This window comes from Danio rerio, chromosome 5 (genome assembly GCF_052040795.2).
Source record: "Danio rerio strain M-AB ecotype USA chromosome 5, GRCz13ab, whole genome shotgun sequence".
NCBI classification, from domain to species: domain Eukaryota; kingdom Metazoa; phylum Chordata; class Actinopteri; order Cypriniformes; family Danionidae; genus Danio; species Danio rerio.
The window spans coordinates 40,175,357-40,193,714 of NC_141025.1; the positions used below are offsets into that span (position 1 = coordinate 40,175,357).

Here is an 18,358-nt window from a genome sequence, read left to right on the forward strand (position 1 = left end):
GACTCTATCTTTCAACACCCTATCTGACGGCAGTCACTGAATTAGGAGAACGTTATTTCTCTTACGCTTGAACCACATCTGACAGAAGTATAACGGCTTTAACACACATCTTTCAAAGTAAAGTTGTGCATCACAAAAACACTCAGTAAGCCACTCAAAACATTACTTTCAGACCGATAATTACCAGTTCAGAAATGTTGTAAAAGGAAAATCTAAGCATCCTAGCAGAAGACGCTGGTCACTATGTCATCCTTCATGCAACAACAAAGAAAAAGGTCTATAACGTAAACTCTTAATTCTTTAAATTTGAGTGAAATAGGACCTTTAGTTTTTTGTTTGTTTTTTACTAATACATACATTCATACGTACAGTGTATTGATATCAATTTCTAAATCATTTAATTTCTTTCTTAAGAATGTGTAGTTGTCAGATAAATAAAACATTTTAGTTGAAAAATTAAGCTACAGTATGTAAAATGTATGAAAAACAAATATATATATATATATATATATATATATATATATATATATGTATACAATTACTCTGCTTCTCTGAATTTATACATTGTAGTCATTAACTTTTTCTCATTGTTGACTGATAAATAATAAATGTTTTTTCTTTAGTTGAAAAATAGAATTATTCTGCAAAATATATACATTACTCTGCTTTAATGAATTAATATAGAACGGTTGAATGTATGTACAATATGTACTGTAATTAAATGACCTAAAAATGAAAAATAATCCCTTACTGTGTCAGTGGAAAAGTAATTTAATTACATGAACTATTACTTTTTATAGCTAATTACACCCTACACTGGTTATGTAACATCAATACATTATGAACACATCAACTTTAGTTCAGGTTGCACCAGCGGAAATCAGATAAGATACAGTAAGTTCACAAAATTAAAGCTAGCTAAACTTTCAAGTTAGTTGAGACTATAGAGGACATAGATGAACATTTTGACCTATGTGTGAACTCTCGCATAAACACCTTGCCTTATGAATCTGTCGCGCTCTCTGAGAGGTGATCAGGATCAGCAGGAATGTGCTGGAAATCTGCCACAGCGTTTCCTCTGTGAATCGCAGCTTTCATCTCCCCACATCCTTGAAAGTCTTTTGATTATCGTTGTGTCAGGTGATCTTTTTCTCCACAATGAGCTCCTCAACCAGCATTGGAATGTTCAGAGGACCGTAAGGATCTAAAGATTCCTGGTATAGCAATAGTGGAGTATTTTTTTTGTTATTCGTAACCTTGATGTTTTTCAATGTGAAACGCAAGAAAGATATGTTCTTTTGTGCGTTCATAAGGATGAAACCATTTCAAAAACAGCAAAACTTTCATCCTAATAGTTAATTTATGATATCATTATTTTTATTTTTATTAAGCAAATAGTAAATGGATCCAATATAACAGTAAAGACTCCTATTGATATTTAATTGATAATAATAATGTATGCTAATGTATGTAACACCAAAACAGCAATCATGGGAATCTCCATGCCCAACTCCTTGGGAAAAATATGGAACTGATTCTTCGCAAAGTCCCACCCCCTTCTCACTGTCCAACATGCTTTCAGTTTCAGCCATGGCCTTCCACTATCAATTTGTGCACTCCCAGGGAAATCATGAATAATTTCAGTACAAATTACACACTGATTTCAGACGAAAGCATGACATGAGCATATATGAAAACAAAATAAAGACTGCAGCTATAGTCTACAAGTATAATGATGGGAAGTTTGGATCATTTGAATACCATTAAAATGTTACAAATAGATTCACAAGCACATTCTGAAATAGACAATAATGGATCTATAAATATGTAAGAGACAGTAAAGGTCAATTCTTTGTTTAGCCTGTGTCTCCAGGCTATGCGGCTTAGCTAATTTCACCTCACCTCATATGCTCAGACAGTTTACTGGTTATTGTCATGTCACATATCCATAGACAAAAGTTTTTGTTGGCTATCCAATAACAGAAAAGTTTAGTTAATCAATCTCAATCTAACAAGGGACAGCACTATTGACTGATAGTTGATAGTGAGGCCATTCACATAAACTTGTTCAATCTCTTCTCTAGGTTTCAGGAAAAGATCAAATGTATTCTCAAAAAATAAAAAACCTAATGTCTGCGTTGTAAGAACATTTTCATGTTAATCGCCAATGTTTTTTTTTTACTACTGTATACATGGTTAGTCTGTCTGTTCTGCTTGTCAGAGAAAGGGGCACAGTATATCTGCTTTATGACTGGTCAGATTGCCTGTCAATCAAACAACAGCAAAAGGTCAATTAACAACATTGTTTGTTTTCCCATGGACTCGGGCTACTTTAACACGGTTGCAGAGGGAGGTTTTATTATGCATTTTTAACCCATTTGGGATCATTTTGATTAACTGTTGGAAGGCTTTTGTTAACTTACACATTAACTTCAATACGTCTACCAATCATTGTTGAACTAATAAATGCTTAAATGCAGCAAATAACTTCTGTTTTAATAGACCGGCTAATTGCTGAGATTACTCAGATGATACCCTATCAAAGCACAAAAGGGTATATGCACAGCTTGTGTTTCTTCCCATACTGATAAACTTCCAGTAAATGGTTAATGTGACTTTTTTTCAATTTTAGACGGTTCCTTTTACAGCATCAGTGTTTTAATGTAATTAAAAAATAATCAGTTAAATAGACTTTAGCATTCATTTAGTTGTTCAAGTGTAAAACGAGATGAAAAGCTGTTTACGCAAATGTTCCGTCAGGATCAGCAGGTTAGCGCAGAAACGCCATTGACATGACATGCCACAGAAAAAAATGTAATTTAATGCAGTGCTTCTAAGACCCACTTTATATTGTATATCTATCAGGCAGTAAGGATAGTTGATTTGTAAAGAAAACAGACATTAAACGCGCCAATTTTGTAACGGCATACAGTTCACCGGAATCGCTTTACCCTGGTTACTGAAGTCCTTACTTCTGTATATACCCTTTACAACTGATAACCCTAACAATACTTCATCAGATACAGGAGAAGCTTGTTAAATTTATTAAATGAAATGTATAATCAATATGTTATTCATCTATTTATTTACAGCATCAACGTGTAGCAGTTTAGTAGGTTTTGTTACACTGACCTGACAACTCTTTCAGCATATTAAAATGCTTTATTTTCCTTTTTTTTCGATTTTACGTGACACTAAACAGAAGTAACGGCAGCTGAAGAATTTGCTTTGCCATCAATAATGTATACATCAACAATAGTAAACTTTTAAACTTGTTAAAAGAAATACAAAAAGTAATTAATTTTTTTTTATCTCTCAGCGGTTTTACAATACAATACAAAATATTTTTAGAAAGCACATTTAAAAACAACCAAAGTTGACCAAAGTGCTTTACATACACTGTCAAAGTATTTGTACATTAGCAGTTTGTGTATTTTGTGATTCACGTTTTTTTTTTTTTTTTTTAACCATTTATTTATGCTTTTGAATTTAAATATGCGGCATTGAACTTTCATCCAACAACATTTAACCTTAACAAAAGCTTTTAAAAAGTTTTTTTTTTTCTTAACATATTTAATAGTTTATATGATATATAGTCTGGGGGTGTTGTTATCACGGTATAAAAACCTTGTAATAAGCTGCCAGTACTTATTTTTTATGTATTATTTCTTTCTGAATTATATTATTTCAAACTAAAATGTCAATAAAAGTCACTTTGTTAAACTGTAGAGTTGAATTTTCCACATCAGATGTCGACAGAGCAGAGATCAAGGTGCCGTAATGCAATTCACAATCGAAAATAAACTGCAGATTTTTTGTAAATCACATAAAAACCCAGAAACTGTCAGTTAACAGATATTTTTTACAGTGTAGGGGTACTAAGAAAATAAAAGGTATAAAGAAAAACAAGACTACCAGATTAATCAGTAAAAGCAATAATAGAACTAGTAATTAAAGAGTATTAAAAGCGAGAGGAAAACGATTGGTCATTAACAATAGATAGGTCTTTTACACTGACATAGACGCAGCATTAATAATGATGATGATGTTTTATGCTTTCTCTGTAGGTTGGATTGACTCCGCACCTGCGTTCAGTGCCCAAAACTTGGGTGAAGGAGGGAGGAATGGTGCAGCTTTCTAAAAAGTGTCTCAATGCTCAATTCAAAGGAGCCAGTGACTCTGAGATCCTGTACAGCATCCATTCTGAGAGCGGACAGCCCAAATACGGTAACCTCAGCATATTCTACCTTTATTATTTCTCACACATTATCTGCCTTTTGTTCTGAACTCATTTTAGTGCAATGAACTAGGCAAAATGTTTCTTGTGTTTGTGTGTGTCTAGGAGAGATTGTGCTGGTGTCTATGCCCGCTGACGGTCCTGTGGAAGCGTGGCAAGCCTTTTCTGATGGTCAAGACTCTACACCCACCAGCTCATTTACACAGCAAGATGTAAATGAAGGCACTGTCTGGTACCGACACTATGGATCTGGAACACAGAGAGACACTTTTCAGTTTCAGGTGAGACATGAATAGATTTAACCCAAGGCAAATACTGTCACTTCAGCACGAGCCCAGAGGCTCTGTGTGTAGAGCTAAAGGTGCCACTTAACGTTTGACTTGTTAAAACATGTCTACTCCTATAGCTCTTTGTTTTTTTATTGATTTGGTACTTAATTGGAGCAATACTAACTTAAACGCTCATCATAAACACATCGAGTAATTACTGTTAAACTTTTTGCCATGCTCAAAGGAGCAGATTCTTCTGGCTTCTGCTTTGTGTTCTGCCAAAATAATGCTCCTGACAAAACATGACACTTCGGCAGATAATATAAAAGGGTAGATTGCAACTACTTTGACTTGTTTTTTTAGTTCAAATTAGCAATGATCTAACATATGATACATTACTTATTAAACATTTACTATTTAATGCCTAGTAATGTGGCTGCAAGAAATGAATACTTTAATACTTTCTTTTCTATGATTTATTAATCTAATAAAAAAATAATTTTTGAGATCAGGAGTAAATTGCACTTTAAAATATGTTAAAATAAAACAGAATTATTTTAATTGTTAATACTATTTCACAATATTTAACAAAATTACTGTTAATTTGGATCAAGTTATTATTTGCTTAATACTTGCTAGATATAAAAATATATTTTTCTAAACTAAATGAAGGCTCAAATATTTAATTATACTGTATATACAGTGCACACATAAATGAGTACAGCCTTTTTGAAAATGTTTATTTTTCTAATTAACAGTTTATAAACAATACCTGACAAGAGTCTTGTCATGGATCCCAGTTGTAAGAGCAACAAATAATAACTTGACTTCTAGTTGAACATTAGGAAAAGTGGCAGAAGGTAGATTTTTCTGATGAATCATCTCTTGATTTGCATCCCAATCATCCCAAATACTGCAGAAGACCTAGCGGAACCCACATGGACCCAAGATTCTAATAGAAATGAGTCAAGTTTGATGAAGGAAAAATCATGGTTTGGGGTTAAATTGAGTATGGGGGTGTGTGAGAGATCTGTGGATGGCAACATCAACAGCCTTAGGTATCAAGACATTTGTGCTGCCCATTACATTACAAACCACAGGAGAGGGCAAATTCTTCATTAGGATAGCTCTCCTTTTAATACTTCAGCCTCCACATCAACATGAACATTATTAAGAATGTCTGGGCTAAGATGGAGGAGGCATTAAAGATAATCCAAAGAATCTTGATGAACTCTGGGAGTCCTGCTAGAACACTTTCTTTGCCATTTAAAGTTGTTGGAGTCATTGCAGAGATGTATGGATGCAGTCTTCCAAATTCATGCAAGTCATACACAATATTTTTCCACTGCACCATGACTTTATATTCTATACAGTTCATTATTTCTGTTAAGTGACAAGACTTTTTTCTAAGCAAAGTCAGACCTTACTGTCCTAATTAAAGAACTAAAAATCAAGGCATGATTATATTTTTTTTAGTGAAATAATTGTAATCTAGAGGCCTTTGCCTTTCATATAAGCCACTTCTGATACTAAATGATCAACTAAAAGTCAAGGTATTATTTGTTGCTCCTAAAACTTGGATAGGCAACAAGACTTTTTCAGGTAGTATATATATATACACACACACACATATACATAAAACATTTTTTTTGCCAAATATATTTATTAACATTTTGTGCAGATAAAATATCATATACATACAAAAATAAGTAATATTCTGTTCTGCTTTTTCACAACTAAGAGCCTAATAAAATAAGAGCCTAAAACTAATGACCATAAAAACAATATACAGTAGTTATTAAAAAAGCAGTAAATGTAAAAAATTAAATTAAATAATAAAATAAATATAAACAACAACAACCAAAAAAAAACAATAAAAGCTATAAATTAATCATTATAATAATAATAATAATAATAAAATAAGCTTTATTCCTCTTTTGCCCCAAGATCAATAGTGTCAATATAATTCAACAAAGGTTTCCATGTTTTGTAAAAGCATTTTAAAGACCCTCTTAATAAAAACCTAATTTTTCCAACTTTAAACACAGAAAAATCATATGAAGGTGGAGATGATTGTTTCCTCTTAAGGAGAATAAGCCTCCTAGCCAATAATGTAGTAAAAGCCACACCCTTCTGTGTTGTTGAAGGCAAATTTGTCTCAAAAGGAATTCCAAATAGTGCTGTTAGAGGGTTTGGAGTGGCTGATATGTTAAAAGTTTTTTCAAATGTATTGAATATTTTAGACTAAAACACTGTCAATCTTAGACAAGGCCAAATGTGGCACATGTGTGTGCGATTTGCTGGAGAAAGTTGCCACCTATTACAAGTATTACTTTTATTTGTGTATAGTTTGGCTAATTTGGCATTAGTATAGTGTGCTCTGTGTAAAATCTTGCATTGCATTAAACTGTGTCGGGCACAAATAGAAGAACTGTACAAGATTGAGTATATATTCTAGTTCTATTTCACTGATGGTGATCCCCAGCTCATGTTCCCAGGTATTCTTAGGTAGTTCAGAGGAATCAGAATTTAAAGAATTTATTGACAGATAGATGATAGAGAACCATACCTTTTCTGTCTGGGTTAAAAGAAAGAAATATGTCCATTTTTGAATCAGGAGGAAGATTAGGAAACTGAGTAAACTGATTTTGTAGAAAATGTTTTGTCTGAAAGAAACGAAAAAGATGAGTTGTGGGAAGATGAAACTTTTCAGACAAATCTGAAAATGACCAAAATATTATCAAACTTTAAGTCCTTAATGGTATCTAAAGACCCCTTGAAGACTAGTCACGAAAAACAGAATCAGAACACGATGGTAAAAAAATACATTTAGTATAGGTGCTAGTGTGGATGGACTTATTAGCCCAAAGTGTTTTCTAAAAGTAACCCATATTTTAATATTATTTGTCACCACTAAACTGTCTGAGACAAGTCCATAAAACATTTAAAAAAAAAATACAACAGATTTTAAGGTTTTAAGGTCAGTGTATCATGTAAGTGACGGCAAAACAAACAGAGACCATTAAGGGATGTAAACACATTGTTACTATCTCCTGCCCTAGTGGATTGTTTTCTCCATTTCACTTCAGCTCTGCTCCACTCTTAGACCAATTTGTCCATCTGTCCTACTTCTCCTTCAGCAGCCTCACTGCATTATGTGAGCATAAATGAGCTAATTTGTCTTCAAATCCAGTTTCAAATCCGTATAAGCAGCATTAAAGGACATTCAGTCACATTTAATTCATCAGCTTAAAGCCCTAATGATTCTTGACACAACAGTTTTTTGTCCTCCACCAGAAAATTGCTTTCCTTTCTAGTTTGTTCTGTTCAGTTCTCATCTTGCCTAAAGCTGCACTCTGTGTTGCAGACTTCATTAAATAAGATTTGAGTTTTAATGGTTCGACACGGTTAATTTATGTCCTCTGGGGTGTGTTTGTGACCAAGTGTTTCAATGTATTTGTAGGTTCCTGCTCAATATCAACATGGAAATAAATTTGTATTGACAACAGAGTGAAGTAAATTGAGTCACGTATTAAGTTGAGTTTGATTTTTATAATTATGTGATTCATTAATGATTAGCAATTATTGTCTGAGAATTGTTATTGTCTGAGAAGTTTGCGGCAGCTCTGTCTGAATGGTTTATATTTTCTCGTGGAATATGTATATGTGCACACTGTGGTATTTGTTTATTAATGCTTGAGCTTTTGTTGACAGGTTTCAAGTGAGATCTATCCAGAGACTCTGAGCGATACACAGACCTTCACTATAGGAGTGATGCCTCAGAGCCCTGGCATGCCTCAGCTTTCACCTGGAGTCGATCTGCAGATCACTGTAAGATTCAGACAGCAGGACTTAAAATATATATTTTAAAAGCTATGCTTTCATTTTAGACAATATTTAGTTCATACTGTTACTGTTTAGATACAAGTGCTTTTTTATTATTATTCTTGAAATACATTCGCAGGTAAATAGTGAGTAATGTTTGACATCAGTATGATTTTAAGCAAGGACAAGTTGAAAACCTTTACTCTGTTACAAAAATGTCAGTTGTTCTAAATGTTAAACTCTTCATTCATGAAGTACCCTGAAAAAACTGTATCCTAGTTTTTACAGAACTTTTAAGCAGCACAGCCGTTCTCTATTGTGACAATAAATAGTTTTCTTGAGCACCAGATTAGCATATTCAAATGATCACAAGAACATTACATTAAACAATGAAGATTCAGACGACGCAGTGGTGCATTAGGTAGTGCTGTCGCCTCACAGCAAGAAGGTCGCTGATTCGAGCCTCGGCTGTGTCAGTTGGCTATTTTGTGGAGTTTGCATGTTCTCCCTGTGTTCACGTGGGTTTCCTCTGGATGCTCCGGTTTCCCCCACAATCTAAAGACTTGTGCAGGTGAATTGGGTACTCTAAAAAATGTCCGTAGTGTATGTGTGTGAATGAGTGTGTTTGGATGTTTCCCAGAGATGGGTTGCAGCTGGAAGGTCGACCTCTGCTCATGTGCTGGATAAGTTGGCAGTTCATTCCACTGTGGTGACCCCAGATTAACAAAGGGACTAAGCCCACAAGAAAATGAATGAATGAATGAGGATGAAGATTCAGGATAATTTATGAAATTTTAAAATCTAGTTGTGGCCAAATTGAAGTCTGCAAAATTGAAAATAACACATAGAATAATAGATACAGATATGGCAAAGACAAAATAATATATTTTTCAAAGATATGTTGACAAAATAAAAACTTTTGTCTTTAAAGGAATCTTAAGTTATTTATAAAATTATTTGTTGAAAATAGGAGACTGCAGCTTATCATTGAGCGTGGATTTTATCATATTATGAATAATTATAATGCATGCAAAACAAACAAGCAGCCGTCTTCCAAAACTTTTTTTTTTTTATATTTCAATTGTAATAAGATTAAACACACTTTCCTATCAAAATACTTTGAAAATCTACATCAACATTGCTCTCGTCGCTGTTTGAATGAAGGCCAATGATATAAATTTTCCTATAGGCAGGACCTCCTTTTTGTCACTACTCTATACGTAAATATAAATAAGTCTATGATATAAATAAGTATACACTTGACCATCAGCAGCATATCATCTCCATTAATATCATATCCATACATAATCGTCTTTATTAATGCAGATGTTTTTGGCTCTCTTTCTCTGTGTATTGGTTTTATCCGGATGCAAATCCATATACTGTCAAGGGTATGACCTACAGTGGGTATTTTATGGTAACATGTCTTCTGACCTCATAAATCAAAACGTTTCAAAATCATAATTAACAGGGTCAATTGACATTCAACATATCTGTGTGCGTGGCATTTAGGCCTAGAGTTTTTACAGTATAAAATACATTATGCCTGTGGATTATGCCTCATAATCACTAAAAACCAATGTGTGTGTGTGTGTGTAGGCGCTGGAAGATCGCGTGACTGTGATCTCTCCATCTGCTCTCTCCTTCACTGACTCTGAGACACCCAGCGACAAGCTTGTCTACAACATCACCAAAGTGCTCACCTCAGGCCACGGTAACTAAACCTCCATTATTGTCATAGGGGTGAGGGGAAGGGCACTCACAGGCATAATAGAAGCCTGATAGTTTTGTTTTCTTCTCCTGCTTGTACCATTATATAGAGAGTATGGGATTTCAAAGGTGAAACTTGCTGAGACTGTAATGGAGGGATGCATTTCATGTCTAGGAATATTGTGAGAAGCTTCAAATGCGGTTCTTTATGTTTCATATATACTTTTGTGGATGCAATTTTTTTATCTGGGTTAAATGACAATGTTTATAACCTTGGGTGTAACTTGTGGAAAAGAGGGCTTAATTAACAAATTGTAACAATTAATAATTATTGTAAATAATACATTGGAAACTATAATTATAATAATAATTGGGAATTACCTCCAAAATGACAAATTAAGCAATTATTACAATGTGAACATGGTTTATTATAATTATAATTTTACCTTTGACTACAGTGGTCAGGATCTTTTATTTATTTATTTTTTTTTATTTATTTGTTTTTTACTTTCGTTTATTAAGTTTAATTATCTAATAACCATTTATTGCAGATCCAAATCAGGTTATTTACAAAATAAAATACAAAATCCAAAAAAAAATAATAATAATAATTAAATAATTATCTAAAAAAGAAACTACTAACAAATCTTAAATGAGTAAATAATTGAGTTGTTTATATATATATATATATATATATATATATATATATATATACACATACATATAAATAAATATATATATATATATATATATATACACACACACACATACATATAAATAAATAAATATATATATATATATATATATATATATATATATATATATATATATATATATATGTAAAAATATTTGTGTAATTAAGCATTTGGAGTGTATAGGCGCATAACTAACGCGTTCCGTGCTGGACTTTTGCTTGGTCAATGATGCAGTCAATTTTAGTTTCTCAAAATAGCAACGCTCCAACAATGCGCCAACAAAGTGGCGCAAAACATGAAAATTTGCACAGGTCTGAAATTAGCAACAAATTGCACCAAACACATCTTGAGCCTTATTGCGCCGGGTGTACGATAGGGCTCATAGCCATTATTACGTGTTAATCAGAAATGCACAGAATGCTCTGGCTTTAAAAGGTAATATTTTGTTGGCAAAACTAAGCAGAAAATTATAATATTGTAAACTATTGGAATTATTTTTTATTTTTTCAACCTCATATTTATGTAACCCCATTGTAGGAGACCATTTGAAAAAAATAGCAAAATACGGCACATTCAGTTAAACATGATGATGTCGCTCGTCATTTTCAGGTGTGCTGGAGCACAAGGACAGACCTTATCATCATGTGCGTCTCTTCACCCAGGCTGACGTAGATTCTGGCAAAATTAGCTACAGACCCCCACAGGCCCCATCTCATCTTCAGGAGCTTTATCAATACTCATTTACAGGTTAGTCTTTACTTCACTACATAATCCATGTTTCTTGAGCACCAAATCAGGATGATTTCTGAATGACCATGTGACATTGAAAACTGGAATAGTAATAAAAATAATGCATTTTATTTGCAATGCGCTTTTCTTAAACCCAAAGCGCTAGAACAAACTGATAACTTAAAATCTAGAAATAACTTTTTAAATAAAAAAATGTAAATAAAAAATGATGACCGGAGAAGTGGAGCCACAAACATCAGCGTCCTCTCCAAACAGGAAATTGATGTATAGACCATACTATATTTACATTCATAATTGCATTTGATATTTTAATAATATTCCACAATATATTTTCTTTGTCTCTGCATTTTTGATACAATGAATGCATCTTTGGTGTTCATAAGAGACTTGTAAAAAATAAATAAATACAAAATTAAATACAAAAATGCAGCCATTCAAATGTATTTATCTTTTTTATTCTATCAAGAACTGTGATTCCCCAAACATCTTTGCTGTTCTGTGTAATAATTGTAAACAATAGTAGCACACAATCATGATGCGTAGGCTTTGTGTGGGAAGGTAATTAGCAAACATGCCAGCGCACTGTTGATTTAGTACTAATCTGATCTTTTTTCGGAGCAGTCGAACCCAGCAGCTGAGGTATTGTTAGCGATACAACTGTTAATATATGAAATAATGTCTCACTCTGCTCGCTAATTATCACGATTTGCCAGCAGCCGATTGTGAAAGTAACCACCAACACTATTTCATTCCTGCAGGTCTGCCAGAATCAGTGAGCGTCCATTTCACAGGTATATAATCACTTTTGGCCTCTGCAAACCCCTGCGACTCTGCTTTCTTTTCCTCTCTTTCCTTACACACTTCCAGCATACCAAGAATTCATTTCTTCCTCTCAAACTCCATAGACAGATCCCTCTGTGACTCTGATGCTGCATTCCCTGGTGTGTTGTCGTTATTTATTTATGGGACCTTCTCTCCTCTAAGAGGGAGTATAATTCCCTCTCTCTTTCTGATGTCCATCCATACGCTTTATTCCGCCTGACAGCAGGATACGATTGTGCATCCATCTTCTTCTTGCGGTGCCCATGAATCAGAGCTGTGACTGCTCGTATGCCCTTCTGTGTCTGCATGGAAACAGGGCACTGCAGGGCAGAGAAACTGCTTTTAGTGATGTTAGAAATAGATGAAGGGTATATCGCTAAGAACAGCCGCGTCAGGAGTCTTTTTTTTTTTCTTATATATACATGCATTTTCAACTAAAGGAAAGCAACACACACTCTGTCATAAAACTTTGAGACTCTTGGCTCATCCACTGATATATCTTATTCTGTTTACATTTCATTATTTTATTTCATTGTTCTGACAGGATCAAGGTCTTTTTTATTTGCACTAGATATATGTAAATTGTGGCTTTGGTGCAGGAAAAAAAATCATAATTACACAATTTTGTTAGTACTGTTGAATGATGATAATTCATACGAGTTATCTTTTTTATGACAGTGATGTGAAATATCAAATCTTCAACGTTCTGTTGCAGTAGAACAAAAAAAGATTTCCATTTCCTCTTTTGGGAAAAGTAAAAGCATTCTGCAGTTGTTTTGACACTCAAACCATGTTTTTTTTATTCGGATGCACACAAGAATCACATAAAAACAACAACAATAAAAGCAAGATGGATAAAAATAAATATATATTGCCATGCAAAGATGCAATAAAGGCTACACCATTCACAATTCAAAATGCTAACAATTTTCAATTATCTTTACTGTAATGTCATTGTGAATAGAAATCAGTGAACGATAACTCATTTATAATTTAAACTTTAATCTTTACAAATGCAAAAACCAACACAGGCTCATTGTGAAAACGGACCCCAGCATATATTTATGGAGAGTGCGAATTATGTAGCCAGGGCTACGTATGGCTGCATTTTGTCTTTAAAAGGAATGCTTTTAAAGAGGCAGCATAAAGCCGCCGATGGCTTCTGTTTTTTTTTGTTTTTTTGCACTACCAGCTGACCAATTCCCTCCATGTGGACAACTTTTCCACTGTTACCAGTTTGTCCTGTAGCTCGCCATGTACGTCGGCAGATTAGAAAAGAGTTGACCACAATGACAGGGTTTGATAACTGTGAAAAACGGTTCCAGAAACTGGTAAAACACAAACAAAAGGCAAAAAATTAAAATATAAAAAAAATAACACGGTGAGAAATTGTTAAGATCTGAAAATGTGGTAAAAATCAGGCAGCTGCAAGGGCTTTTCTTTTTTGGATTGCTTTTTAAAAACACTGTCAGTTGGGTTTAGGGAAGGCGGTGGGCAGGTTCATCCTTGCTTTTGAAAACACTATCGATTTGGTTTAGGGAAGAGGGTCAGTGGAAGGATTAGTCGGTCGGTCAGTCAGTCAGTCGGTCAGTAGAAGGCGGTCTCTGGTGGAATTTTGTAAGAAGAGCAAGCGTGAATGGCACTCGCAAGAGAAATTTGAGATCTAAAAAAGCGTACACAGCGGCCTCTGGTGCATTCGCAAATACAAAAACTGCAACAAAAAAAAAAAAAAAAAACTCCTGAGACGTATTTCATGATCTCTAGAAATGTATAGAGGTGTACATATTCATAATGAGCCTGGGTTGCCAAAAACAGTATGTACACATTTTTTGTTATCGTCTAAAATACAGAAATTTTGATTTTGCCTCACGGGTCTTTTGTTACTAACCTGTAACATGGGGATTTTTATCATCTGTCTCAGTGCCTAAAATGTCTTGCCAAAAATCCACAAATGACACTTATAAATGATGAAATTTGAATAAATTTGTCATGTTTGATTGTATGTTAAAAATGTAAAAATTATATAATTACAATAAGTTTTAACAATGGCAAAAGCAGAACTATTTTGAAACTTGATTGCCGCATGTGTGTAGGAACAGCTGACAGTGGCCATAGCAATGACAAACGGTAGTGGATCGCAAGCTCACAAACGCATTTAAATCCGTAAACAAAGTGGCATGCGTCACATTTTCAACGTGGTTTTAGATGCATATGAGAATATAAAGAGTTAACCAGATACAGTACAAGCCATGTGAAGCGGTTACAAGTAACATAACACAATTACATACACATCGCTGACGCATAGCTCTTCGCCGTGGCCGTCGGCGTTGCTGACGTGCACCTCTCAAAAATTGTAACTACACGTCGCAACGACGTGTAGCGCAAGCTCTGTGATTGGTCGGCTTGGTAGCGCTGACGAGTCTGGGCGGGACCGAGAGCCTTGCGAATGGCGCGAGCTGGACGCAAGCCCAATGCAGCGATTGTTTACAAGTGTAGAGTCCCGTAAAGGAGCTCCTGATGGAAAGTTTTGTTTTGTGTTTACCTCATAACTAAAGTTGTTGCACGTCCGCCTGTTCCTGCCTCAAAATGAGCGAGTTTGAGCCACTTGTACATCCAGGAAGTGTTCAGGAAAAGCAAAACAGCAGAGAAGAAACTCGACACAGAGGAACATAAACACCTCACTGCTCACTAGCATTTCGGAAGTGTTAATTCAGACCAACAGAGACAGCGCGCAGAAGTATAAATGCACAGCAACATGCGTTGCATGCGCCGTGGGTCACGCCGGTCACTTGACTCTGAAGTATAAACCAGGCTTAACTTTCCCCTTACACTTCAGAGAACAGCGTCTTCATGACACGATTCAACCAGGATCTGGTTCTATAGTGTTTGTGGGTGGGGCCGGCGGTTTCAATTTTCCCCTTCACTGCACGTGCAACAAATGGACGGGGCTTGAGTTCCTTATCGACGTCACATCGTCACAGACTCATTACAGCGGCAGTTTATTCGAACCGCTCTAAGTTGACTCTTATAGATGAATCAATCATTTTAAACACGGTGCACTTTCAGATTTAAGCCTTAGCTGGATATTTCACTTCACTTAAAGCTGTGTTACACACTGCATGGAAGGTCATTTTCAAACACCCATAATAGGGGCTCTTTAATACTTAAAGACAGAGGCTTGGTTATTCATTTTTAGTTATGGCAATAATCAAGACACTGTAAATATTCACGTACAGATTTACAACTTTTGGAGTCCTCAAGTTCACAGTGTCTAAAAAACTAATAAAACCTTCAGTGATGGCATTATATATATATATATATATATATATATATATATATATATATATATATATATATATATATATATAAATAAACCTTATTAAGACTGTTAAATAAGAGTCCCAAGTTGCCCTTTAGTTCACATCTTATGTTTAGTGTCTGAAGGTAGAGTTTTTTTTACGGACTTCATTTCCTTTCACTCTTTCCATTTATCTGTTTCATACTTGCTGCGTTCATTCATCTGCACTGTATTGAGCTGAAATGCAGAAGACAGAACTGGCCTGAAGGTTAACAGTGTTCTTGTGCGTGTGTGACTGACTCTGACTCATTCTCTTCTGCAGTGTCTGATGGAGAACACACCACCCCAGAGATGGACTTTGCCATCCTGCTTTTGGTCAATCATCAGCAGCCACCAGTCTTTCAGATCCTGGACCCAGTGCTGGAGGTCAGCCTTGGCGGCAGGGCACCAGTGGGTGAGGACACGTGTATTGGCTTAAGTGCTACAAAGTAATTAGAGTGGAGGAATAAGTATTTAAAAGGTTTGCTCAGTATGCTATTTTTCCCCCTCATTAAAAAGTTTTACACCTCATTAAAAAGTTTTGCGCATAAAAAAACTAATAGTTCCTATGAGAAATGTTTCAAATCATGTTCACTCTTGATTAAGACTCAAAGCCTGTCTGTAGCTTATTAAAAGCTGTTTTGTATTACATGTATAATCAGGTGCGGTTAATCTGCTAACAACACAGGCACAAAATGGGTTAAGACATGTTTTTGGGGGCATTAAATAATGCTAGAAAAATGAGTAAATTGACTCCTGCAAAGCTTACTAGTACTCTGCTAGTATTAATTGAATAAATAAATTTTGATTTAGAACAAGTTTACCTGATGCTCAATTGGTACTAATGGGCCCAAAGTCTGCCAAGAAAATATCCCTCACAACATTACACCACCAGCAGCCTGAATTGTTGATACATGGCAGGATGGATCCATTTTTTCATGTTGTTGATGCCAAATTCTGACCCTAGCATCTGAATGTCGCCGTAGAAATCGAGACCCATCAGACCAGGAAACGTTTTTCCAATCTTCTTTTGTCCAATTTTGGTAAGCCTGTGTAATACTCAGACCAGTCCACCTGGCACCAACAATCATGCCACGTTCAAAGTCACTTAAATCTCCTTTCTTTCCCAATCTGACCATGTCTAAATGCCTACATGCATTAAGTTGCTGCCATGTGATTGGCTGATTTGAAATTTGCATGAACAAGCAGTTGGCAACTGTACCTAACAAGTGGCCAGTGAGTGTATTTACTCTGCCAATTTCAAACACAGATGAAGAAATGCAGTATCCCAACCTTTAAATCAAGACCAACCTTTGGTCTATGTTCCATGAAACTTAAAGGTAGATTAAAAGTTTTTAACCAAAGTTTACTGTAGAGAAAAGGTATTCTACTTTTTGATTAGTTTTTATGCAAAAAAATGTTTTTAATATGAATGAATGAATGAATGAATGAATGAATGAATAATTAAAATGGGTTTTTTTGTTTCATTATCAATTCACAAATCATTTTATTTCAGCCACAATATCACTTTTATCACACAGTAGACACTGTGAAGAAACCAATTAAGAAACTAAAATAAAGAAACCAATAGATTATTAAAATAGAATGTAATATGAATGTTGACACTATTTAATCATGCCTTAGTGTGTTAATGCTGTTTTCTGTTTTAATTTTATTTATGAAGGTTCTTTAAAATAAATCAGCATAAACTCTATTCCAGGGGTCACCAACCCTGTACCTGGAGAGCTACCTACCTGCACATTTCAGTTGCAACCCTGACCAAACACACCTGTTTGTAATTATGAAGTGCTGCTTTAGGTACTATTAATTGGTTCAGGTGTGTATGATCAGGGTCGGGACTGAATTCCACAGGAAGGTAGCTCTCCAGGAACAGGGTTGGTGACCCCTGCTCTATTCTAACTGCATTCAATTATTTGGCTAATTAAACATATTATATTAATAAATATATTAATTTCAGCAAAGCTACCATCAGTAACGATGTTTCATCCAACATGCCTGAAATGTTTTCTCAAAGACATTTTCCAAAATCTAATCTTTTTACACATAATTACAACTTTATGGTGCCATTTGTGTGCTTTCAGCTCATAAATAGTGTCTGCCTGACATATATTTAAAGCCTCATAAATCTATGAAGGACATGAAGTGACAACAGTCATGGCCGCAATATTAGTGTCAAAGGGTCCAAATTGAAGTGCTCAAATCTGGCCACTTCTTGAGACCATTCAGATTGAAGAATTTCAAAAGTAATGGATGCTTTTCCCTCCCATGACTCTGTACGCATGTTTAATTTGTGATGTGCCTTCCAAGAAACAGTTTTATTTTGGTCCCCTGCACCCTTTGAAGTTCCCACTTTAAAGCATAAACCATTTGAAGGGATTAGGGAATAGGGATGAGGTCTTCCGAATCCGATTCCGGAGCACAGTTATAGACTTGTCTCCATACTGTGTAGGTGTGCAACAGTTGGCAGTAACAGATTCAGACACGGCCCCTGAAGAGCTGGAGTTTGAGGTGGTGGAGGGACCACTACATGGGACGCTCCTGAAAGTGGACCTTGGATCCCAGGTCCAGATGGTCAATGGTAAATGCAACATTTTTTGTCTTCTTTGTCATACTTTCTATTAGGTTACTTTTTAGGTAGATATACTGTACATCTTTGTTGCATGATTTACCATATTTTAGCTGCTAAGGTACT

The 18,358-nt window shown here is 35.0% G+C and overlaps 1 protein-coding gene across 1 annotated transcript in view; it reads left to right on the forward strand.

Annotated features, from left to right (window-relative positions):
• The window catches only part of fras1 (Fraser extracellular matrix complex subunit 1), a gene marked incomplete at its 5' end in the record, with an annotated part of 190,295 nt that overhangs the window by 110,705 nt on the left and 61,232 nt on the right, over positions 1–18,358 (forward strand). Inside the window, 8 exon segments of the mRNA NM_001130840.1 lie at positions 4,068–4,227; positions 4,343–4,518; positions 8,221–8,337; positions 9,931–10,045; positions 11,346–11,483; positions 12,245–12,277; positions 15,929–16,060; positions 18,116–18,244. Of these exon segments, the coding sequence (NP_001124312.1) occupies positions 4,068–4,227; positions 4,343–4,518; positions 8,221–8,337; positions 9,931–10,045; positions 11,346–11,483; positions 12,245–12,277; positions 15,929–16,060; positions 18,116–18,244 (1,000 nt within the window).